The following is a 27,363-nucleotide window of genomic DNA, read 5'->3' on the forward strand; positions in this document are numbered from 1 at the left end:
GAAAAGAAAGTGAGAGCAAGCAGCAAACGAGTTAGTGTTAGGGAAGGACAGACAGGATAAACCCGCTACCGTAGCAAACCCCACAAATGTTGATGTGCTCAATTGCACAAGACATGAACTACTGACTTAGTAGGGAACATACCATTACTTACAAAGCAGCATCAAAATCACATAATTAGTTTATGTGAAAAAAACCCATTGCATTTTAATTAGATGCTATCTGCCATAGGCTGACTGTCCTCACATATTCATCCTGTTTTTAATGATAGATAACACTGTAAGTAGAGAATCACATCTAAAATGATCAATAATTAGGCATTATTTTATGACATGAATACATCAATTTTGTTTGACATATATATATGTAGTATGCACATATACATATGTGTGGCAACAACAGCTAAAAATGTTGTGGGGAGGACAGAAAACTATGTTCCAAAAGCAAGTTGGACTATTACAAAAAGCGAATAGGCCAGCAGCATAAAGAAAGTTTAACAAGATCTATATATTTTCTGTGGCCTTTAGACAATGTTGTTAAAGTTTTTGTCTTGAGTGTTATATTAAATCCAAGCATTAAAGATTATAACACTGCCACCTGGGGTGCAGAAAAAGGGCACAGCTATCCTTTTTCTCCTAATTGATTTTTAAAACCCAACACAGAAAGACTCTCACAAAAGAGGAAGTTGGGGACATTGAGTGCTGAGGTAGTCAGTAAAAGCACTTACAGTATGCAACAGGCAATGAAAAGACTTGGCTATAAAGTCCAAGGTCATCCTTACATCTAGACTGATATTTCCCTTCTCACAAATTGTGATTACCTGTAAAGCATTTTCAGCTACACTGGCGGGAATTACGTAATAAAAAGAGTCCAGTGCTGTAAAATGCTTAAAGGACCTTAGACATGTAAAATATTAAACTAGTGAAGTGGAGGTTAGTTTAGGGGCAAATTAAAAAAAAATAAAAAAAAGCTGTGGCATAATAATTTCTGAGTGACAGGGCTGAATATCTTTCCAGTATGTAATACGAGGTCATCATCAGCCAAGATCAGTAGCAGAGAAAGGGGGTTGGGGGTCAAGATGTACAACAAGATCTCTGTGGCTTTTAACTGCAGATCTATGCTCAAGCAAGGCTAGAAACATAAAGGACAGAGAAATCAAATGACAACATGCATAATAATGCCAACGTGGAATGACACACAGCCTGTTAACATGCACTTCATGTCATAGTGCAGATCTGTGACAGGCAGACTGAGATGAACTGTTGTTTTTGTCTTTGCATGTTATTGTGTGACAGAAAAAGAGGACAGAGAGGAAAGAGAAAATGGTTGGACTAAATGTTTTTGAATTTTGATTTAAATTTTAGATTCAATTTTAATGTTGTTGGATTACGTTTTGTGCCAATAGGCAAAATCTTTAAATTATACTCTATATGTGAAATTAGGCCAAAATATTACTTGGGCATTGTTGGGTGTTTTCAGACCCTTTACTTGAGAAATAATAGAAATACTACAATGAAAAATAAAATGTAAATGGTTACAAGTAAAAATGTTTAATTCACTCTTCTTTAGCTGAAGAAAAAATATGAAAGTAAATGTAATTGTTATGCAAAATGGGCCCTTTCAGCTAATGGGCCCTTTATGCTAATTATTATATTAGGAGTGAAGGAAGTATTTAGAGCCTTTACTTGTATTAAAGCAGCAATACCACACTATAAAAACTCCAACTACTACAAATACTGGTTTGGTAAATATTATCAAAAAAAGTACTTAAGTTAAAGTGGTGCAGTGGAGTTATATCATTATACATTTTTGGTTTTTTTTAACTTGTGCATTCATGTATAATATGAATTTGAATGTTTTATATGGTGGAAGTAAAGCTAAACTATTAAGTAGTTTAATTTGTGGTGATGCATCACATTTTCTAAGCTCAATATATGTTTGTTATGTCAAATTGAAACTGTAACTGTAATTATAGAAGTAAAAAGAACAACATGCTGCAGTTGAGTGTAAATATAATTGTTCAGGAAATAGAAATACTATCAGGTACAAATATACCTCAAAACTGTTCTTATACACAGTGTTTGAGTAAATGTATTTAATGTATTTCCACTGCTATGTATCAGTATTACTGATATGTTGACATAAGCAACACAAAGTGGAAATGGTTAGTTTATAATGACTAGTTTATATAGGCATCAGATAAATCTAGTACCAGTACCACAAAATTGTTCTTGAGTAAATAAGCTTAATTACTTTCTATCACTGAGTTTAATTTAACGATGATGATAATATCAATAACATATCCTTTCATCCTTGTGTGAACTCTAGTCAAAAGCCCTTAACGTGATCAATTGGTTTGGATCAAGTTAAGGGCTTAAGGGCATGGTATTGATCATTACACGGGAAATATAATCAAAGCACCAGCATTATTGATTTCAGATTAGTCATAACAGATTGATCAGATTGCCTGATAAATCAGTCTAACCTTAGACAGAAGAAAAGATACAGAGGAAGAAGACAGAAGACAGAAGAAGAGACAGAAAGAGGAGCGATAGAAAGAAAGAGGACAGGAGAGTAGAAAATACTGTAGATGGGACAGCGAGATAATCTGAATGTAATGACTACATTATTGACACTTTATTGTGTGGATGTGTGTGGTCGGATCCCAGAGGTGTGTGTGTGTGTGTGTATGGTACCTGAGGTGGACTGTCTGTTCCTGCGGGGGGAGCGGGTAAGGCGCTGGTAGGGATCAGCGGTTCCATATAGATCCAGTGTCGACATACACAAGAGGATGGTTTTCTGCAAGTAGTCCACCACCGCTAGGCCATTACAGTTCCCAAATGCCAAACTGGATACATGCAAACAAAAGGAGGCAGGTGCACACACACACACACACACACACACACACACCACACACACATTGCATTTACATGGAGGAGAAAGGGTGTTATTAAGCTGTGATATTTACAGTGTTATACAGATTTATTTCACCAGCTTATCCTCAATGACAAAAGGTACTGAATGAAGCACTTAACTGTGACAATTTGGTGTAATTACTGTCAACAAAAAGCCTGTCTTTATCTCTCACTGCTAGTGCTGCTGTTTTTGAACATAAGGCTTAGGCTTGAATGTTTTAATAATACCGGATTTACCATAACCCCCATTGCCCCATTGCAACCTGTTACCCCTCTCTGCTCCAGTGCGTCTGGCTTAAGTCATCAAGAGAAACTTGTTTGCAGTAATTTTTCTATTTGTCTCTAACGGATGCTCCAGTTGATCGGGCACTGACTGGCATAAGACAACAAATAACTCAATCAGTGTGTTTTTAAGCAGTCAGGAGCCAAATATAAAATGTGAATGGAATAAATAAATATCACTCAAATAGAACTGCTGCTACCAAGTCCATCATTGCTCTCCTGTATCAACCATATTTGAAAGGACTGCTTGTCATGTACTCTGTGTAAATATCAATTTCAGGACTTGACCATGATTGCACATCTCTCAGACGTATCCTTATTCAGCCTCTCAGCAAGCAGCTACAAGCGACACTTAAACACAGCTTCAGTCTTATAACACAAACGGCAAAAAGACATTACATAGAAACAACATTCATAGATCAAAGCCAGAGACTCAACAGCCTAAGAAAAGTGGTGGTAAATAAAATACTGTTATAGCCTGTCATCTGTGATATGGTGGTCATATAGGGCATATTAACAGCTTTAAACTCCTTTAGTCTCCTATTTAATTGTATTTATTTATTTATTTTACTTAAAATTGTCAGCCCAAAACAAACCAACCCACTGCAAAATGTATGAATAATGTCACTGTTGAACAAACTAACAACATACATTGGGCCAAGTTATTACATTCCTCATACTTAAGCAATCAATGAGATTGTACTATGCAACTATAGTATAATAAACTATACTGCTATGTAGGTATAAATGGTATAAAACATTTGAGTCAGGTTTGGGTTAAACAACAGTGAACACATTAATGCCATAAAGATGACTAAAAGAGAGATGGCCATGTTGTGACTGTGATGTGTAAAAACATGTAGCAGTGATTGACCAGTGACACCCTGTGTACTTGTGAAATGTGTTTTGATGTTGTTGTTCACTGCTGTGTTGTTGTTATTATATGATGTGCACAAGTCAGTGACGTAGAAATACACTATCCTGCTTGGACCAATAATCATTATTGTCATTTAAGAACATCTTATCTGAGGTAAAAAGAAACAAAGATTTTCTTTTACTTTCCTGAGAGTCAAAATGAGAATGTGTGCGTGTGTGTGTGTGTGTGTGTGTGTGTGTGTGTGTGTGTGTGTGTGTGTTAGAGGCGAGAGGCAAGCAATGCCTATGCCTTGACCCACAAAGACCTGTGCTTCTATTCATTCCTACCAACAAAGCTACTATTCAGAGCAAAATAATACACATGCTCCCAATGTCTTTCAATTCTTCTTCAAAACCAACATATCTTAGTAATACTCAAATTTTTAAAGACTGAAATACATTTTTAAAAACGTCAAGCATTACTTGAAGCGTGACTTGAAACATCAAGTTTACGATAGCTAAAAGAAAGAAGGAAAAGCAAAGAAATGAGACAGTAGACAGACACAAATTGGGACATGTGAGCCCATTTCCCATGTTTTATCGGTGGTTTAGTGCAGACACAGGGGTGAATTATACTGTCTTTAAAAACACACATAGGTAAAACATTTCTAATCCTGTGTCCCTGGGCTACTCTTTCAGTTACCAAATATATATCAGGAAAATGCTTTTTTAAAGTATTTTTACATCAAAATCCCTGTCTTTTCTTTCCTGTAATGTTTTCAAATGACTAACCACACCCATCATATAAAACCACACTTAACTGCTTTTGTGTGTCTAACAAAGCAGCATCATAGGGGAAGTGTGTTTTATATCAGTAAGCTAAAACTTGAATGAGAATGTCTAATTCATTCATTTCTCCCATGTCCTCCTCCTGATCTAATAATGTGAGGGAGGGGTGTGTGGAGGCCATCAGTCTTGACGGATCTGAAGAATTTGATTTAAATCCTTCCTGTAATTGTGCACTGCTCACATATTCCGACAGTACGGATGCTAAAGACAAGCTTATTTCTGTTTCAGTCTGACTTTAAATTAAATTTAGCATAAACAAGACTGTGCAAAAATAACATCAAATTCTGAATGCAGGTCTACACACAGCATGTAGTGATTTTCTGGGGTCATAAACCTGCTCTGCTTATGAGCTTTACAAGTTTATAGACAGAACTTTGCAGCGCTGGCTTATACAGCTAGTAATTTACAGTGCTTCTGCTGTCAATTAAAAAGCCTCCACAGTCTCTCAGGTGTAATTTGGTTTTGTTTTCACCAGCTGCTTCACTGCCAATTATTCTGCTATAAAAGCTTATAAGCACCATAAAAACAAAAAAAGTTTAAAAAGTGTACAATACCATTGCACAATGACAATCATCGAAGACCGCTTTACGACAGGAATTACAGTATTGTGTGTAGACTACCACATCCCCAATATAGACAAACAGATGACGACCAAATGTGGCTCTGGTAACAAACAGATGTAATGCATCTGGAATGACAGAAATGAAGACAGACTGATACAGGAGGTGACTTACAGGCCATAGGCAGAGTTGATGTCCAAGCTGGTGATCTGTTGTGGAGGGTCTCCATCTGTCCACAGCAGCTGGATAACCAGTTCTGCCTGGTAGCCAGGGGGCACACGAACCACCCGGTCCTTCACCCTGAAACAGACATGGAGAAGAGGTTAAAGTACTCCATAGATATACTGTAACATACAGTACACAGTGAGAAACTTAAATATGTATGTGTAAATTAATGTAATTTGGGCATAAAGGCTTTGAACTTGTGTTACCAATCGCCCATCATCAACATGTTCGCCCCATTATGAAAATTCAATGGACAATTGAAGGCTAAACGGCTAGTGTTCATGCTGCTATGAATATTGATGTGCAGTCACATATATCTAAAACAATATAAAACAGCAAGTCAATTGTATTAAACAATATAACCATGGTGGTGTATCCACCCTTAGATGATGCAGAATGATGGGTCCTGCCAGGTTTATGAGCGAATAACAGCACTTACATGCATTTTGAATCCAGTGTCATCAACAAACACCTGATGGCAGCATAGAGAGTAACCTGTTTTTTTTTATCCCCATATACCCTGCTTCCCAGATATATAGACTCATAATTTGAGAAAAAGACCGACAAAACAAAACAAAACAATGACTCCAAACCACAATATTTTCACCTTCCTTTGGTTATAAAAACTGATGGCTATCTACTTAAATAAATAACTCTACAGCTTGGAGTCAATGTGCAACCCTTACATTTTTCACATGTTGATTTACAGCAGCCTTACGCCTACATGTGAATCACAATTTATGGATAACTACGCCCTTCCTGAAGCAAAGAAAATAAATAAAGGACTATTAAATTATAATGTTTCAAGGTTGCCTGTTACAGTAAATGTTCAGGAGTGTAGGTTATAAATGACAATAGACTAGAGTGTCTTGATCTTGGTTCAACAGTGTGCTAATAACTAACTGTCATATTCTAATCTAATAAATCCTGACCCAATACAACACTGAATGATTTGTTAATATAAATATTTGTCACAATGAACCTATGATCTGTGTGAAGATGTCTTACTTGAGACAGGGGATGCTGTCTTTGACACCCTCTGGTGTCCTGCTGCCAGGGCTTGCTGGCTGCTGGTGGGGTTGGGGTGAGTGAGAGCCGGGCTCTGAGAAGCAGGGAGTGTTTTCATTCTCTGATGGAGAGTTGACATCCTCTGACTCACACTGCAGACGCAGCTCTAGTGACTGGGGATGATACACATACAAAAATATAGATATTGGTATTGGCCATCATATTAGATTACTCTAAAAAAAATGGATATATAGCATGTTTTACATTCAGTAATCATTTTCAAATGTGTAACAAGGTCACTGCATGCACTAATGTGTGGGCTTGCACTTAATTATATCCACTAAATTAGTGTTAGCTATGTTGATGAAGGTTCCTGACAATTTTTAATGAACTAGCACAAAGTACTAGCAGCAATAACAACACATAGGCTAAATACATATTTCAAGCAAAATACTTAAAATCATTTAAAATGTAAAAGCAGGAGTTTATTTATACTATACTTACACTCCAAATTACCAGGATGTCCCAACCTTTGCTTTAATTTTCATCTCACTCACCACTATCTGTGTGTTAGCATCGTATCTGCTGAAGCGATACAAGATGATGTGGGCTGAGATGCCGACTACACAAAAGATGCGACTCTGGGGGCACCAGCTGACCATCTGAACAGCAAAAGGGTCCTCCTCCACCAGTTCGGCAGCCCGGCCTTCACCCAGCTTTGGCTTTTCAAACACCTTGGAGGTCTTCAACTTGTACAACATCTGTAGTGTGACTGGTTAGAGAAATGGTTTTGGTGAAAATAGTGTAAATGCAAAACATACTTTAAGTGGCAACATGAAGATATTGAGGGAGTGGACGCACCAATTCAATGAAGGAATACATGATCCAGTGCAATGATGTACTGTATTATGATTGTTGTTGAATTTTATAGTTAGATTATGCAGCCTGTGACTACACAGATAAAACTTGTTGGTAGGATAATTCTTATTTGGTCCGGGTCTTTAATGGATTCTTTGATAATGGTAAAAAAAAAAAAGAAATGAACAGCAGCTTTATCCTTTAAAAGTGAAGACATCAGCCTTTGATTTGCTCCTGTTTTGAGGTGGAGACGATGTCTTCTGTTCTGCACTATCCGGATAACACTTTGAAGCGTGAGTCTTCTTTGGCGAACGGTTTATATTGTGCACCAGTGTTTGGCACATGATTAAAAAGGTATTAGTAATGTCTGAGAGGAAAGTAATTATAACCACAGCCCTCTGATTTGCACACCACTGCACCAAAACCTTTGACACAAAGCGGTACTTTGCTTTTATGAACGAAAAAAGCACCAGTGCCTGCAAATGCCTTCCCTGTCTGGGGTATACATAAATAAATAAGAAAATAAACAATACAAATATTATGACAGCTGTCATGCTTATAGAACTTGACCCTTTGTGTGTTTTTTTGACAGGAGGACAAATGAAAATAAAATGAGCTGACTTGTTTCTGTCAGTATGTGTTTTCAGGCAGTATGTGTTTTCAGGCAGTATGTGAAACCCAGCATATTACTTTATAACTACGAGGTCTGAGTATCATTACCACATAAAGGCAGCATGCTAGCTAACAAGCATACGTATCCTGGAGATTGTTATAAGAAGTTAACTGAGCTAAATACATTCACTAGGAGGTCCTACAGTAAAGTAAATTTTATTTCAAAAGGTTTTTCTCTATTTCTGCCCCAAAACTGAGGTATTCCCTTCCTCCCCCAATCAAAGTCATCCAAAAACATATTTTTAGTCTCTAGTTTTTAACTGTGCCTAACAAAACCAGCTCAGGTATTTCCCCTGACATCTATGTAGGTTTATATTGTTGTCCCTATGTGCTCTGTATGATCACATGTTTAGCTATTATTACTTCAATTATTAATATCATTGTTTATATTCAATTATCTTCTCCTCTACTGTGTTTGTTTTCCCTCTGTGTGTACTCTGGAGAGCACTTCGGATCAACTGTGTGTAAAGTGCTTATAAATAAAGTTGAGGTTGAAGTGACATCCACAACACAAGGTTAGATTTTTCTTTTTAGTGTGTACCCATCTGTGAATGTCACATTTGACTAAGTGCCTAATTTGTTAATTAACTGACTGAAAAATATTGTTTATTCAAGCATGCTATGTAAGAAAATGTACCACTTCCTGATTTGATCTTTATAGATAGTGAATGAGTGGAAAGCTCAAGGTGGACTTACTTGCAGATGCATCCCAAAACTTAATTGATCCATCAGCATGTCTAAACACAAAAAAGAACACATTTGTTTTTGTGTGTTAAGCAGAATTAGCATACTTTATTACACTAAAAATGCATCCAGAAATGAAGGGAGCACGTAGGACATTTTTGTTATTAGACAGCAAACAGTATAGAGGGAGACAGGAAACACAGGGAAACAGAGAAAAGGGATTATTATACTCAATAACATACACCCATTTGGTAATTGGGACACCCTTAACTTTGTTACTTGCACACAATACATTTCCAACTCTAATAAATAGCAAAAATAAAAAGCAAAAGTGTAGCTATTTCATGTCTGGCAGTGATGATTATTGATAACAAATGTCATACTGTGCAGGAATCTTCAGAGGGCCATTCCTGTTGCAGTTTGTGGTAAGCAGAAAACTAAGTTGAATTTACTGACACAAAAAGGAGCCAAGAATTCAAGCATTTTCTGGTTATTCAATAAAAAACTGTGCACTACAGAGGAAAATATCTCATTTATATTGCTGGACTGCTGCTGATATCAGTGAGTGTTGCCTTGAAGCAGACAACACCTTGTGTGCTTGCCTCAGAACAGGTTAACATCTCTGCCAACCCCTTACAGTGCAGAATGGCCCCAGGCTGTGCTGTGCTGTGCTGCCTGTGTGGTTGGCACGGAGCCTGATCAAACTTATAACGCACAATAAACACAAAATGTAAATCAATATCACCTGGTCCTGGTCACGCATGAAGGTACTCTTTGTTATTATTATGGATGATACTGCACATTTTCCCCAACAGCTGGGGTTAAATGGTTGTAAAGAGATAAGAGACCAGCCCAGACCAAAATAGTTCAACCTGGTTAGTCTGGCTAGAACAAGATCTGACAAGCCTGATTAAAGGTAGGCATGTATTTACATATTATGTGTGCAATTACAACCACGCAACCATGTACAAAGAATAAACTGGACTACATAAATTATCTTTAATGTTTTTAACAGAATCACATGGAGACGTGTTTTCATAGCTAACGGTAATGGGTTTTGTGCACATTTAAAATATAATAATCAGTATTTCTTACCCTGTGACGATGATCTCTGGGTAGGTGTGGGAGCCTAACGTCCACGTCCCTCCACTAACTGGCCACTCCTGACATGGTTACACATAGTGTTTATTTGAATGTTTTGAAAATCGGATCACATCATTATTTGCTTTTCTTAAAATGGGCCACACTGATATCAAGATATCACTTTATTCCACTGACATAAAATAATCATTTTGCATTTGTTCTTTACTTTCCAAAAAAAAATAACACAAGCTTTCATCCTCAAACACAAAACTGTACTGATTACAATGATTCATATGTTAATTTTAATCCTTTATTTGCTTCAAGGTAATAGCAGCCATCATTTTATAAGGTTGAATATTTCAAATTCTGAATAGTTTGAAGTATTGAGAGACAACAAATATGTTCTCTTATAGAAATACATAATTTCAAAGACATACCATTATATTGTCATCTTTATACTTTTTAAAACTAAATCTGTCAACTGTGTATATATATCTTAAGATCTACTCGAAAAAAAAGAAGACACCACACGTCACAAAAGAAGTGTTTTCCTTCCTCAACCTATATTCTCCTACCTTTTGGCTGTATCCAGTCTTCTTGTGTTTAGCTCCTATGGAGTATAGGATGGGGATAATGTCGGGAGGACATTCTGCAAAGTAGGCTGTGCAGGTAACTGGAGACTCGTGGATGTCCATGGGGTAAGGATTCTCAAAGACAGGAAAGCTGTAAAATAAAAAAAATACGATGTGCTATGTTATATATGTCAAACTGGGAAGAAGGAGGAGGTGAGGTTATCATGAACTACCACAAAGGAAATAAATCAGTGTCTGTTTACATATCTTCTGGACATGTTAAAACTGCATTAAGTGTTAAATGGCCCTCTCATGTTCCTATATCAGGAGATATATTTTATAATAGCTTTAATTAGCCAACCTAATTAACTGAGTAACCTAATTTATACAAAGTGTTTTTGATGTTATTTAAATGTATTCCCTGGCCTTAGGTGTTAATCTGTCATAACTAGGGCTGTGATGATAACCGCATTACCGCAATACCACAGTCATGCAATGCCTACCGCGGGGTTGAGACGCTCCAACATTCGGAATATGTTGCTTTTTCACTGCGGTAAAAAGAAACCATACATCACAGCCCTAGTTAAACTGTACCACATCACTATTTTTCACCTTCATCCTGTCAAATAGTGACAACAGGTTAATTTAATTGGATTTGCAGCATTTCCACCCTGAAAGTAATATCAAATCTTTATTCAAAGGCAAACATCTGACCTCTCATTCTCCCTGAAGTACAGATTTGCGTGACACTGTTTCTTTTTCTTTAATGGGTAACTACAAATTCAAATTCTGTGCTGGAGGACTTGAGAGCAACGGCTGTAGGAGGTGTGGCTTATCTACTTAGTGTGTGACATCTATGTGATTGTGTGTATAGTATAAAAAAAAAAAAGATTTAGTGTTTAGTTACCCTTTAACCCTTTTCATTTGCTGCTGACTGTGACGGGGTTTGGCTAATGGATAAATAGTATGTGTGGTGTTTTCCCCCTGAGGTGACACCAGGTGTTAGCTTCTCATTTCAAAAGGTGATATGTGATGATCTGACATCTGTCACATGCAACTGAGCAGCTGGAAGGTGTGTTTATATCTGTGAAACACATACTTGCTCTGTGTCAGATCCACCACAATTAAGTCCTTCTCCAAAAGCACCACCACTGCATATGGCTCCTGGACCTCTGTAAGATACACAGGCAAACTGAAGAGGATAATGCATAATCCAAATTTACATGAACAACAAGCCCACACTTAAACAGACTTCTTAAAGTGTTTTAAACTAGTAATATTTTATTTATCTACAGAACTCCATATGGCATCCGTTTTTCATTCATTACATTCAAGTCACAGATATAAGCGACAGATCAAAGAAAAACCCAAGCTAGGTTTATATAATCCAGTTGATGGTTGAATTGCACACATTGCTGTTGTGAAGATATTTCCAGAATTGTCAGACCTGCAGGAGTCAAAAATGTCTTACCTGCACACCACACCAAAAAACTTTTGAAAATCTTTTTTTTATGCAGTGTGTGACATTTTTCATCTACCAGAGGGACAGAAGAGTTTTTAAGGATTCAAAGCATATCCTTAAAAAAATTCCTGACATAAAATATGCTCACATATCAAACTTTAAAGAGTGTTGTGTTTATGACCTGGATGTAACCTTAAATCTAACACGTAGGGAATATAAAAACACAGACAGACGAACGAGGGCTACCCTAAACTACCCTTATAAAAATGTTATTTGTGCTACTTGAATGCCTGTTAAAAAAATAATGAGATCATTGTTACTTTTTTTGCTCATCTCTTTCTCTTTTTATCAAACCACAGAATGCAACAAAGAAACAAGACTCAGGCAATGCATTAAACCAAACTAAACAATAGATTATACACAACAGTGTTTGAGTGCAGATATTTGCTTTAATCTCTTCCCTGCTATTCATTATTGTACAGAAAGGTAATGCAGTTTCTTGCCAGCAGCATTGTTGGTTAAAAATCAATTTGACTCCCTGAGACCAGTATTTCCTCTACCATTAATACTTTCTCTGGGTCAAACCCTATCTTCCCTCTTATTCATTAGAGAGATGAATGTTGTTTGTGTAATTGTTTCTTCTCTCTCCTTTTGGCTTGTGCGTAGATTTTTTACAATGTAAGCACCACAAAGGAGTTTATTTTACCTCTAGTGTATTTGTTTGGCGACAAAACACTAAGTGCCCGGTCTGCATGGGTAGATACCACAACTACACAAATAGTGCTGTAGTAGTGTACATAGTGTGTATATAGTGATGAAATGGTTCCCTTTCAAACCAAATAAAACCACACTGAGGTGAATTTTGAACACACTTAAAATATTTGCCACTGTTTGTTTGAATGCACTCACCGTTGTTGTAAGGAGTCTCACAGAGGGCCATGAACTCTACGATGGGATAGTCCATCTCCAGCACAGTGATGGCTTTGCCGTGCATAATGGTTAATGTTGGCCGCCGTCCTGCCTTGTCATAAGAAAGACCCCCAGAGAAGATGATAAAAGGCTCACTGTTGTGGAGGAAGAACAGGATTTAGAAAGTGTTTTTCTTGGTCTGTGTCAATGTCAGTAGTTCATTAACCAACCAAATAATTAAATAAGTGAAAGATGCAATTAATTAACCAAATCAAATCATTTAGTTATTATTACTATTGTTGTTGGTGCTTGTTCTCCAGAAAGTACAGCTTATATGCATAGATTAACAATATCAAATATTAACTGAATATTAAATGAAATATATTTGTTTGGTGATTCTTTCATTTCATTTACTTCTGTTAGTGGTTTTTGATTGATTGATTATGAAAAAGTGATCAAGTTGTCATAAGCAACCTTTTATATGCACTACACTTATATAAAATATTACAACAGAGTAAAGGATTGCTTTCTGAGACTGCATTCAAATTATAATTCAGTATAATTAGAACATTTAAGACGTGGAATCAGGAAATCTGGATGCTAATATTTGTTTAATATTTTGCTTAATACCTGTTCCTGGAGGTCTTGTACTCCACTTTGAGGATCGGTTTACACGACTCCTTCCTCCCATCCTTCTGTATCTTTCCTGAATAAAAAGAAAAAGGGCAAAATGATGGACAATATTTCAAGAAACTACTCAAACTAAACATACCTTTTGGCATGTAAGCAGTTTAATCAGTTTACTTTTTATGTAACAGACTGGTGTCAGTTCCTCTTTTTTGCAAGAAGTCAGTTTACTAAATCATAAGTACACTGCAAGTACACATATTCATAAGGGGAGAAAATGCAAAGAATAATTGCTGCAGCTTGAGTTACATGAATTATGGAGAGTGGCCTTACGGAGCAAAGCCAACAACATTACATAATATGAACCAACAAAGCAGAAACTATATTTGTATACAACTGTCGTTGTATATATTGTTAATCTCCCTTTCCCATTTCAAGCTATTCATTTTATTCAGGATAACAATCTCCATACTGTATTCACTGAACCAATGCATGACTCCAAGTTCACATTCCTCTACAGCTGTGATCACAATGTACTGCCAGCCATAATGGTGACTAATGCGCGTCTTTATAAAACTGACCATGACACAGCTACATGAAGTATACTTGGCAAACAATGTGCTTTTGTTACCACTTTGTGATTACTATGTACTGTGTTCCCATTTCTTCCTTTCAGGGAAGGGCAGACCATTATTTGAGTTAGTGCATGAAAGAAAGTTATTTTTCTCCTGCTCTACATAATGAAATGATGATGCCTTTGATATACTGAAGAAGTCTCTCAACTGGAAGGCAGTGGGACCTTGGGTTTGCCTCATGGGCATAATACTCTGAACAAAAGCCCGGCGATTTCTGAACAAATGATGAAAACATGAAAGAAATAAAATGTCTAAACTGTGAATCTGTTTCTGCTTTCACAAGATGGAATACAGTAATTTCAATTACAGCCCTTCTGATCCACTAATGACAAATGATCAAATAAAAAGTGTGTGTTCACTAAGCCAACTACCAGTACATGGTGCATCTGTGCTGGATCTATTCGCTGTGCAGCAACAGTTTCAATCTATTCTTTATGTCTTAACACAGGGAATGAAAACTATTTGTCAATGCATTACTTTTCCCATTAAAAGCAGATATTTAGTCTCTGTGATTAATGTAAAGAAAAAGAAAAACTGGAAGGGTTGTGCATGGCAGCATGAGACTTTGCCAAGCAAATTTAGAAGGAAATATAATCGCTGCACAGAAAAGGTGGAAGGTAAGAGTGCACAGCAGAGGACTTTCTGCATCGCACATGTTGTAAGGTACAACATACAGTATGGTTAGGTTATGGTAGGGGGAAGATCATGTTTTTTGTTAAGTTTGCCTCAGTCTTGTGACTTAGGCCCATTTTGTAGACACATTAATTACAATTCTTGTGCCAAAAATGAAAGGAAACAAATTAAATAAAATGACAGTGGACATTTTTCAGACGTAGCTGTTTCGAGCTGAGTGATGAAACGTTGGCAAATATGTTTGGTATGGTTGGTAAACTGTGTCAATATGAAAAAGAATCTGGGCAAAATAACCTTTCCTACATACACAGTATTTATACAGTTGGCCACTTTTTTTGTACAAGTGATTTCAGGTGGCTTAAGCTGTTTTTATGTTGTTGTGCAGCCAGAGCTCTGGATAACAGCGCCTTATCATCACTGATCAGGCTCAAAGCTACAGGATTACAACACACACTGAAATGTCAAATCAGGTGAGGACAGAGAGGAGAAAAGGAACATAGCAGAAAAAGAGTAAATGGCAAACCCTGCTGATAGTGCTTTGATATCAGACAAACAGTTCTAAGAAGATTTAACCTCAAAGTAGTTCAAGCATTATTGTTACATGCCAGTCAGTGTACACAGTCAGTTATTTATCATGTAATCTATAAATGAGGCCGCATGTGAAACATTTGTCAAATGTAACAAAAATCATCTTCTTAAAGTTTCAAAAGAATAGTGGATTTCAACAGAATGACAAACTCAATATTTATTGTTAATCTCGCCTCACGTTAGTTTTGTAACTCTTTTACTTTTTTTCTGTCTGTTCTGCATGTTTCAGTCTGATGAGCTATCTCTCTTCTTTAGATAAATGCCTCTACTCTCATCTAAATCTCTTGGTCTTGTCTTGTTCTGTCACCTTGCAGCCATCGTTCTCCTCTTTTTCCCTTCAAGTAAAGGAACATTTCACATCCATTAGTGTGATAACAACTGAGTGGTTCATTTGTCTCTCAAAGACACAAAAGCATGACTGAGAAACAAAGAGCATGCTGAAACTAAAGTGACAGAATATCTACAGTATCTCCCACACCAATAGATGGATTGACGTGAAACATTTAACACATTTTCAGCTGTTCTTGTGTTTTAAATTCACCTTTAGTAACAATATTATTGCTCATTTGTAAATTTAACCAATTTCTATTACTTTCTGGTGAATGACTATTAGATACACTGATGCCAATAGCATGGAGATAGTAACTGTGTACAATTTGGCTTGGCTGGTGTGATGTGAACCCCAGCACAGGGTGGCACCAAGCTTCAATTCATTACACAGGAGCAGCAAGCAGAGTCAACATGACAGGGGAGCTGGTGGCTTTAGATAAACTCAGTTCTAAACTATTTTCCCAGTAGGTGCTTCGGAATGATGTTTTTCATTTCCACTTGGACCAAAAAGTCCCCCGTGTGTCTGTTTAACTGTAAATATCAATGTTTGAATGGTACAGACTCACCATTTCTGGTTAAGCTACAATACGTCTTCCTTCAAAATGCCCAAGAATACACACAAGTTACTGTTCTGTGCACTCTATGCTGATTCCTAGAGTCAAATGATATAATGCTGATTTATTGTCATGATAAAGAACAACTTAGTGTTTCTAAAAGCACAGAGTACAAAAATTATGTGAGGCTGGATTAATGGTTGGGCTCTGCTGTGGGGCTGTTGGTGCTGTTAGTGGGGTATGCATTGGTAATACAATTATTTGATGTCAGTAGACAGCAGGCTGAGGTGGACAGCCAGGCCTCTGGTCTACCTCGAGCTCACAGCATGACATCTGAGCACAACAAACGGCACAACCAGTGACAGCAGCGTCCAGCAAGCGCAGCAGGAATCGAATCACACAGAAGCACACAGAGCGAATGTGAAGGCATTTTAATAACATGACAAATCAACAAAGATGTTGACGGGTGTGCTGGTGTGATGCTTGTGCTGCAGCATCTTGCCAAAATGAGTTAATTGATTTACTATTGGAACAGAGGAAGGAGGATTGTTTCATTCACAAGAGATGGCATGTTGACTGTTTATTTTCTTCTCATTCATATTCTTACTTCACCTTTACTACAGTACTTTTTAGTTCTGTCTATCCTCTTCCTTCTTCCTGTTACTTTCAAAGTAATACCAAAGTAACCCATATCAACAGAAAAACTATTTTCTGGCATTTCATGACATTGTTGGGTCTGTTGTCCTGTCCCTAAAATGCATTACCCACGTCCTTCCCTCAGCACACTGCATGGAACTATTCATTACCAGCAATGTTACAAGGTCCTAATACATCCTCACAAGAAAATAGCCACATAGGTCAATTGTACCTGCACTCCAGAAAGACTCATAGGAGCATTTTCTAATATGCTGCAAGGTCGGGATGCCCTGCTGCTGGCACACAAACAACACCAGAGTGGCCAAGTAACAGGAGGAGGACTAGACAGAGGATGAGTGCATAGATACACTCTGTGGGGAAGCTAATCAACCAAACCAGTGTTCAAGTAGTCTTACCTGACAGCCAAATATTTCACTGTCTGTCATGTCACGATGACTTCCATTATTTACTTTGTTGTGCATTCTGAATGTGTAGATATCTGACAATGAGTGTGGTTTGAACAGTTTATGGCTGGTTAAATTTAGATAGATAGATATCAAAGTATTGCTGCCAGATGTGTGATAGCCCTGGGCTGCTGCGTTTGCATGCGCTGCCATAGCAAAACACAAAACAAACAAACGCTCTACACAATTTGCATTTAGGCAACGCAGTCACACATCATTAAGTTTATTAAATGAGTCTGTCTGTTTTATGCCTTAAAAAATGACATCTCTGAAGTATTATGCACACTGTTATGTCATGTTTTAACTTGCAGAAAACAACCTTTGTCTGACTAATGTTTCATTCTCACATAAAACACCAGCAGTTGAAATTGAAGAGCTCAGAAGTAAACTAAACATGAAACTCATCCTGTAGCTGTCCTGGAACTCAACTCAAATTATCTGTTTTATTAAGTCTGAATTTAGATTTGATTTCATTCAGCTCTATAATGAATCCATTATATCCGTTTATTTCTTATTTACAGTATGTTTTACTTTAGTCAGCTGTATTACACTCAACAGTGCAAGAACCCAGTCTTCCAAGCTTGTGTTCATCAAAGTTTCATTCTGTTTTATTTTTTTAAAAGCTGAGTTTCATGTCTCACCGTGCGGGAAGGTGACCTGGAATGGCTTGGTGGTGTTTCTGAGGTTCCACATGGTCAGGCTGCCGTCTGAGTGACTGCACATGAACTGCTTCCCTTCATGATGCCAGCCGACTGAATGGATGGCCTGAATCAAAAAGGGAGTGGAGATGTTTACAAACATTTCATGTCTATTTCGAAATGTTGAGATGGGTTTCAAATGTGTCAGAATTTATTTCAAATATGAGCAGATGCCAAAAACACATCAGAACAAAAATGGAAAAATCCTTCAAAAATGTATGAGCAAAGGGCGAATTTCCAGCTTTTTTCAAAGGATGCTTTGCAATTCATGCTTTTATCTATATATGACAACAAAAAAGCACTTGACAACATCCTTATGCACACGGTTCTACAGCTGACTTTAGAAAAATATGACAGAAAGCAAATATTAGAGCTCTTTGATGTTTACAATGTTGGCTTATCACTGATGTATTGGTATCAGCATACAGTATGCAGTATACTGTATGTTGGCCAACACAATACATACAAGTACATGTGGCAGAAAAAAACTCATTAAAAATTGCAATCGTTACATAACCTGACGCGCCAGATGGTTTGTTACACAGAACCATCTGAGAGGTCGTCCATAGAAACTGTTTGGAAAAGAGGCAGTTGATTGGATGAACCATCTGTCTATCACCGTCTTACCTTGCGAGGCAGCAAGGATTTATGATGCTGACTGGTCCGAACCACAAGCGCATAACTTAAAGCTTGACAAGATGGATTCTTGTGTGATCTTGTGATGTCATGATCTCATGAATCCAGCTGCCTCACAAGGTAAATTTATATATAATTTATTAAAGATTACATAGTTTGCCATAAGGCTGCTGCTATAAAGTCCCCATGGTCAAAAAAAAAGACTTACCCGAATTCCTCCATTCCCACTGTAATAAACATTTTAAACAAAAGATGAAACAGCAATGTACTATTGCATATCCCCCATGCCACTTTGTATGCACTCATACCATGTGTTGTACTCTGCCTCAGTAATTTATGCTGTATATTTTATTCTGTTTTTAAGAGGATGTACTGTATATTTAAGTCTGAGTTTGAATGCTGAGCCACATCTAAGACGATTTACTGTCACGACAGACAATAAACTTTCTGAATCTTAAAGTACACTCGCAGACTTCCAAAGATAATCAATGATTTATTTTTTTTATCTTTAAATATCGTCATTTACCCCACAGTCTGTTGGACTCTGGCAAGTATATTTAGATGCTGTTCATTTGACAGCTCTGTGTGGTTTCAATGTGGAAAGGGAGAAACCATAAGGGACCATAAGCACTTTTACTCAATGTACTATAGCATAAAATGCCAACAAAAGTGGGTCTTTGATAGGTTGTTCATTAATATTTATCACTCAGTGGTAGCTTTTTAGATTAAAACACAGAGTCTCTGTTCTGTACTGCTCAGTGATCCATAAGCAGAACAACCTTTGCTATTTTTTCAAGCCAAATCAACAAATTACAAAAGAGTTATGATGTTCTCGAAGCTTTCTTTCCTTTTGTTACCTTGAATTCGCGTCATATCTGTTGTTGTCTGCTAACCACGTATCATACTCCCACATGATCTGTCAAACAACTCGGTATCCACCCATTTACACATGCCTAAATGACAACTCCACCACCCCACCCTCTTTCTGTCATGTCAGTGAAGTTTTAGTGCCTTTTTCACACCATTACCCACCATTGACATGGCAATGTTCCCAAACTCAGAGGGATGACTCAGGCCAGAGGAGGAGAGGTCACTGAGAGAAATTTGAAAGAAAGCTGGAAACAACGGAGATGATTTTCATATTGCCTGCAGCACACAGCAAGGAGAACAGACCACTTGTGCACACTCCAGCATAGTAGGAGATGGAATTCAAACAGTGCCATCTTTCTGCATGGCTTTGTGTCTGTGGCTCTCCATTATGAACCCAGTCAACCATTGAAATACTGTGGATATACTGGACACCAACCATATGAATGCTAGTTTTACTCTTCTCTTGCATTTAATTGAAACAATAGGAGAAAATGTACCAAACTTACTACATTTACTTTAACTTAAATTTGACTGACTTTAACAGTCAGTGTAGTAGTGATGTAGTAATAATTACTGCCCTTACAGGAGATAATCACCATCTTTACAGCATGTATATACGTTTATTTACGTTTACTTATTATTTATTTTCTTATCTTTTGAGGAGCTCTTACATCTATTCATGTCAAAGGTACAGAAAGCTACAGTCAGTGTACATCTGCACTCTAATGTCAAAACTAGCACCTAGGAAGATGTTTGTCTGTGCTCTACCTCCTGAGTGGCTGGGGCTCAGTGAGTAGAGCGGGTCATCCACTAATTGTAAGATTGGCGGTACAGTCCACACATCAAGTGTCCTTGGGCAAGATACTTAACCCCAAATTGCCTCTGAAGGCTGTGCCAGCAGTGTATGAATGTGAGAGTCAATGGGTGAATGTGGCTGTTATAGTGTAAAAGTGATTTGTGGTGTCGAACTAGAGAGGCATTATACAAATGCAGTCCATTTACCATTTATTTCATTCCCGATTAGCATATCTAATATGAATTAGCTTGCAACTGGGATGCCAAGGTCAAAGGTTTTTACAGAGTGCAGAGGATTTTGAAGGCAGAGTGGAAATTAGTTCAATAGTGTAATCAGTTTAAACTCTATTTACCGCATTTGCTTTTTCCAATCCAAGGTCAAAGGTCTGTAGAGACCTCGGTTGGAACTCTGCTCTCATTAGCTGCAGTAGTTTAGTCATTCTTCTTGGACAAATGTGACTATTGTTGTATTAATTACAGTACATGGAACATCCACATAAGATTACAAAGGTCATACATAGTTTGATGCCTCCATAACTAGGCTACAACAGTTGGGACTTGCAGTTTTCATCACACACTGTAAATATGTCTTTTCGATGCAGTGCTTATGAAGGAAATAAAAAGGTGTACACCATAATGGATGCAAAATATATAACACAGCTAAATACACAATGTGCCAAATGTAACCCATGACTCAACATCATCCGTACAAGTATACAGCTTTTGATTTACACCAGTAAGAGTAGCTGTCATTCAGTATTTCCACCCTTGTGAGTTTGTGAGATGTAACTGGTGGTGTTTCTTTTTTTTTCATACTCGGCTGAAGAAGTGTGGGACAGAGATGCAACACTATGCTGGATGTGATGCACATGAAACAACATTAATGAATGTGAGCAGGATGTGAGTCTTCACAGGATATGGGACAGGAGATGATAGACCAGTGGGTGAGGAGGATCAGTGCCATGAGGTGGAAATGTCTAAGGGACAAATTGGGTTTGAGGCCACAGAGGTTAAAAAACAGATCAAAAAAGGCGTGTGTGTGTGTGTGTGTGTGTGTGTGTGTGTGTGTGTGTGTGTGTGTGTGTGTGTGTGTGTGTGTGTGTGTGTGTATTTATATTTGTATCACTTACTGTAATCACTTTTGAATCTGCATAATACTTTAAATTGAATTATACTATTATTATACAGTGGATCAGCTGTTGATGGTGCTCTCTCTTTATATTTAAAATAATATCTCCTATTACAACATTTTTACATGGTAACTAATATCACTGCACACACCATGATGCATACACATTATATCAAACACAGCAAGGTTTTTTGTTTGTTTTACCTTCCACTGCTAACTGACTGAAATGATGACAGTGGTTTATGGTGCCGTAGAAGCTGTTAAGGGCAGCTTGGATTTCTATGAGCCTTTAATTACTGCTTCTTGTTCAAAAAGCAGTAATTGGTTGGCAGAGAAACAGGCAATGAAATACAGCTTTTGATTCTAAATTAAAAATAAAATGTTGATGCTGTTAAAAGATGAAAGTTGCTTGCCGTTCTGTTGAGAGTCCAAATATTGGGAGACAAAATTTGAATGTTCAGACAAAGGCTGCAATGTGTTTTTTTCCTTTGCTATTTAAACTAATAAATGCTTCTCATTTATTATACTGGATACCTCTGGGTGTAAAGCGGGCTACAATCTATGTCTCCGTGGCTTATACTGGAAGTTGTGAGACAGTATCTAGTTTGCTTTATTTTCTGCATTCAATTGCTTTCAACTGCCATTTATTTGCATGTGTGATGAGAACAATATATATAAACCTAATGATTTTAACCATAAACCTGAATTTATCAAATAATAAGACATTATTTGTCTGTGAACCCCATCGTCAAAAACAGCAAAAAACCCTCTAAACTGAGTCTAGCTTGATGAAAATCAGTAGAGGAAATAAAAAAGCAGGTTAGGGAAAAAATAGACATATTTGCTTTTGGCCAAATTGTATGACTATCTTTAAAAACTGGAACTGGCAGTGTATATAATGGGAGGAGGCTCATGAAAATAAAATTGGTTTGAAATGTCTATGATGAGGAAAAAGAAAGCAATTGACAAAAATCTGGTCAAAATAGCTCATTGGACTGTATTGTTTTTTGTGCATGCAGTGAGAAGAGGTTTCAATTGTCTATTATACAAAATGGAAAAAGCTTCTCACAACAGTCTGGCCTATTTGCATTCACTTTCAAGTTTTCATCTCTTCAGTTCCTGCCTACTGTCATGTCACACATGATGCCATGCAGGCTTCAATATCAGATCATGAGGTAAAAATAACACTTGTGGAACATCAGTCAAGCTTTATCCTACATTAAAAAAACAAATGATGAAAGCCAATGAAATGCTGTTGAGGATGAATCATTAAATATCTGAATCTTTAACTATCGACATGTTTTTAGCTGATTTGGTTACATTTTGGCACATCTGTATATTGAAATATCATGCTGCTTTGGCTACTAGGGGTTCCTGTTCTTACAACAATCACCTGAATTACTTTTGATACGAGACAAAATCTCTGAATCTGATGATTGATGAGATCTGAAGCTCAGCAGTGCCTATTTTTTTATTTATAAGGATGTGACACCATGGTAAAATGTGAATTATGCCTCTGAGAAGAAGTGGCATGACATTTAAATTTTCACTTAGTTTAATCATGCAGCCCCGCTGTGCAAACATGACTCATTTTTGTTGAGAGCACAGAGATAGCTGAAATAACACATAATCATATCAAACATGAATGAACACTGTGACACATGGACTACTAAAAGCCGCACAAAAAGCCCCCTCTAATTTCACAGATATTTTTATAAACAAACATTTTTATAGTCTGCTGGTGTGCACAGTGAAACTCACCTCATCGTAGTAGATTCTGAAGTCAACCTTCTTGACCCTGAGGTCCCACTGTACAATCGTCCCACTCTCAAACCCAATAAGCAGCTATAGAGGGAGGTAACAAAGAATTTAAAATAATGAGATATTTACAATAGCCTGAAATACGATAAAACATACACATTCAACACCAATGTCATTTAATTGCACTTTTTGCTGTAATGTAAAGCGAGCCATTTTTCATGCGGCTGCCCAAAAGGCTTTTCCTATTCCTCCAAGACTGTCTCTCTATCTCTCTTTTAAGCCCACAGTTCCCTTCTTTAGCTGTTGATAGGAATGACAAAGACTTCTGTGGTTAGTGTGGAAAGGGAGGGATGATTTCCACTGTGAGTGCCCGACTGAGCATGTAGGCAATTGACTTCAGCACCGCATGTATCTTACAGTAATAATATTGGCTGCCTCGGATATCTGCTAAAATTGTTTGTTTTCATCAAAATACAATAAACTGTATATTAACAGTTAACCACACTCATATAGATCTAATGATTGTACATGCACACAAGTACACAGAGGATGAAAAAAAATACTCAAAAACACACACAATCCCCTGTACATGTCTTTTAACCCAATCAATAAAAATAGGCCCCCATAAATGCAGGTACACAAAATAGAAAAAGCAAACCCAGCCACACACATACACAATGGAGGAAAAGAAAGGAGAGCAGAGTCGACAAAATCAGATCAGAGATGATGGGGAGTGATGCTGGAAGAGAAGAGCTTATAAGACAGAAAGGAGGAAACAGTACTCCTGCTGAGAGGAACTGTGTGACATCTCAAATCGGGAGATGGGAAAGTAAAGGGCAGGTCGGGTGGAAAAGAAATCCTGCAATAAATTCTGCAACCCTGGAGGTTTACTACCAGTGCCCAACAGGTAAGATGAACAGAAACAGCTACATGGGTGCACAAATTCTATATCTTCAAAGGCATGTGTCGTATGGATGTACATCTAGTTTGACATGCATGGAGGGTGTCCTCCCAGGAAAAATGACAGCATCATTCATGCAAGTGACAGAAGCCCTGCAGTGGCCGCTGTAATTATGATGGAAACATGGAGGGAATCATGTGATGTTATTATACAAACAAAGACCGGCGCACAGAGGAGGTTGGGGTGGATGGATTGGTTGACAGAAGATCGGACTTTAACACAGGAGAGCGCTGTTTGTTTCCCATTTCCAGCTGCAACATTGACTTTTAAAAGCCAAGATCATGGTCATCCCATAATCTTAACCATTGTGGGCTTCAAGGAATAAATGTACAATGTATTTGAATTAAAATAGTAAATTCACTGAAAAAAAGTATTCATTTATTCATTAATAAGACATGCACCTTTGTTTAAGATTATTTTTTTTAAAGCTGTTTTTAATGGATTTGAATGTCACTGCAGGAAATACAAAAGCACAGTTAATACTAACACTAATAGAGGCTATTATTTAGTTTCTATTCAGCTTAGGTGAGATATTCCCTGGTTCCTGTTATCGAGCATGCCGACTCACATAATACCAAACGATTTTAGGTACTAGGGATCTGTTAAAACCTCAAAACAAAATTAAATTATTCCTTTAATACTTCAAATGCTGGGGAGTCTATAAAGTCTATTGCTGGAAATCATTCATTGATGTCAAATGTTTTTATCTCTTGAAAAATGTGCTCTCTCCCTCTTTGCTTAAGTGAAAATGAAAATTTGTGTGAGTGTCATTATAATTACTGTGTCATTTCCTAAACGTGTGCAAGTGATCACCGATGCCTGAAATGTAACCTTTTATCTATCTATTATTTATCCTGAACTAATAATTGGAGCCATTTTTGGATGTTGTCCAGAAAAAGTCTCGGTATCATAACCAGCATGTAGTTTCTTGTGGAACTTGAGGTGATTAGAAATAAGTGTGTTATTTTTCCCATTACTACGTATACTATTTTAATAGGGAAGTTGGTATTGCAGGCTATTAACACAGTATCACAACATGAAGTACAATCAAAAACAAAATTTAAAAGCTTTGGAAAATAAAACATATTCTCATGTGTGTTTTAGCCATTACATCCTAAAAGTGAAGGATCAATTCTTTAAGGGTACTTACATCAATTCCCTTTAATTAAGTTTTCTAAAATGCTACAAGTAACAGTCTTTCCTTGTAGCAAGTGATGGCAGCTGTAAGCCTGTGCGTCGTTTTTATGTCTTCACAGCTTGTCAAGTCTGGTTTCACCCGGAGGCGGTGAAATCCATTGGGAAAATCAATATGCTTCTCGGTGACCTCTCTTTTACAGCGACCTCCACCTTCCTCTTTTTCCTACCAATTTGACTGCACATTGACCCTGAAAAGAACCCATCTCCTCTCAAAGGATATTATCTGGTCCCTCACACCTTTTTTTTTTTTTTTCTTATATGTGAAAAGCTGAGGGACTGAGAAAACGAACACAAGAGCAACAGTGGGAGGAAAGAAAGAAAATCTGTATTAGAGAAAGACAAAATAAAAGGTTCAGAAAAAAAGCAAAGAGGGAGGTTGGAGGATAAATAAAAGACAGAAAAAGGGGGCAGAGAATTGTGAAAAAAATGAAAGAATCTCTATTTTGTAGACTGTGGTAACATGAGAGCTGGTGCGTGAGGAGAACTAGGAGGTGTTGCTGGTGTTTTCTTTTATCTGCCTACTCACCTTGCCTTCATCCTTCGGGCTGTCGCTCAAATGAACCACAGGTCCTGGATGAGTTTTAGTTGATCTGGGAAAAGAGGGAAAGATAAGAGAGGAGAAAAGAAAACAGCAACAGTGATGCAGTGATACACTGTTGCCCGTAAAGTTGGAATAAAATATTTTTTACTTCTTCTCATGAAATGATTGTGACAATGGGATTTATTCTTAATAGATAAAGTGTATATATTCTCAAAATTGTATTGATCAATCTCATTGTACCTGGTCAAAGGTGAAGGTGATTACTGATGTGTATAAATAGAAAATAAAGAGGAATGTGTTATTCCAACTTTATGGGCACCAGTATATATGTGTAAGAAAACCTTCACACCCTGTTCAGAGAGGACACAGAAGGACTGAATGTAAGATTTAATTTATCCATTCAAGTCACAGTTGGCTGTTTAGACCACAAGCAACTATTCATTTAAAGACAGATGAGGGATCTTACAATAATCATTGAAAACTGAAAACATGAACGCACATGGATTCAGAATCAAAAGCAATAAGACTTTTGTAGATTGATCGTTATATATAAAGAACCATATATGTCAGTATTGATGTAACAACTACAGTGTACTTTTCATAATGTTTCTTTTACATATCTGTGTGGTGCATTAAGAAGGCAGGTAGAATAGAAGTAGGTTACCCTGTGATATCATTAAATGCAAAAAACAAAAAGCTCCACCTTCACTGCATTCTTGAAACCCAGCCGTTATATATTATGCAATCCTAATCCGTGTTCCTACTCATCACCTAAACATAGTCACAATTTCACAGTCACCACCTTTTGCACCCTCTACAACATTATCAAAAGACAAATACAGCATGAAGCTGGCTTTTATGTTTCACCTGCAAAATATGTTGGGATCCTGACCTTTAGAAACCTCTTCATCTGTAAATATATGGATCTTGGCAAATGACATAAATGTAGAGAGGTGGAGAATGTCATGCTTTAATAGTTAATGCAACCAAAACTGCATCCCTGATGAACCCGACACTGACCGCTTAATCACCATCGAGGGACCAAACTTACCAGCCACAATCAGGACACTTTAACATAGTGGCTGAAATGTGAGCCGATCTGGAAACCTGAGGTAAAGTGTGACTGACACATTCATATTGGGCCCATTTAGTTATGCCTGCTGTGGGAGGGCGATAAAAACAGAAAACCGCGGCAAGCACTCGAAACCTTTCTATTTAGCAGTTCAAGTCGTAAAAAAACTATCCGCAATACACAACACCTGTTTAATCACTGAAGTGCCACAATGGGCGAGTGCCAAGCACTAATCTTGCTACACCAGCCATCCAGAACAAATAATACACTGAGCTGAAATACACTTTCTGACGTAACATGAACA

At 37.3% G+C, this 27,363-nt stretch overlaps 1 protein-coding gene across 2 annotated transcripts in view; it reads right to left on the reverse strand.

The window, feature by feature from the left end:
* stxbp5l (syntaxin binding protein 5L) overlaps nt 1-27,363 on the reverse strand; it is a 149,345-nt gene that overhangs the window by 32,072 nt on the left and 89,910 nt on the right. Inside the window, exons 6-19 of one of the 2 annotated variants that reach the window (XM_053328479.1) lie at nt 25,973-26,036; nt 23,289-23,372; nt 18,041-18,164; nt 13,563-13,638; nt 12,933-13,087; nt 11,661-11,733; nt 10,565-10,712; nt 10,002-10,069; nt 8,919-8,959; nt 7,250-7,464; nt 6,693-6,865; nt 5,634-5,759; nt 2,706-2,846; nt 1,389-1,410 (exon numbers count right to left, since the gene is read on the reverse strand). In XM_053328479.1, the coding sequence (XP_053184454.1) occupies nt 1,389-1,410; nt 2,706-2,846; nt 5,634-5,759; nt 6,693-6,865; nt 7,250-7,464; nt 8,919-8,959; nt 10,002-10,069; nt 10,565-10,712; nt 11,661-11,733; nt 12,933-13,087; nt 13,563-13,638; nt 18,041-18,164; nt 23,289-23,372; nt 25,973-26,036 (1,510 nt within the window). Of the gene's footprint in view, nt 1-1,388; nt 1,411-2,694; nt 2,847-5,633; nt 5,760-6,692; nt 6,866-7,249; nt 7,465-8,918; nt 8,960-10,001; nt 10,070-10,564; nt 10,713-11,660; nt 11,734-12,932; nt 13,088-13,562; nt 13,639-18,040; nt 18,165-23,288; nt 23,373-25,972; nt 26,037-27,363 lie in introns of both variants that reach the window. The other variant, XM_053328480.1, reaches the window with a different exon arrangement.

Source organism: Scomber japonicus, chromosome 11 (genome assembly GCF_027409825.1).
Source record: "Scomber japonicus isolate fScoJap1 chromosome 11, fScoJap1.pri, whole genome shotgun sequence".
NCBI classification, from domain to species: domain Eukaryota; kingdom Metazoa; phylum Chordata; class Actinopteri; order Scombriformes; family Scombridae; genus Scomber; species Scomber japonicus.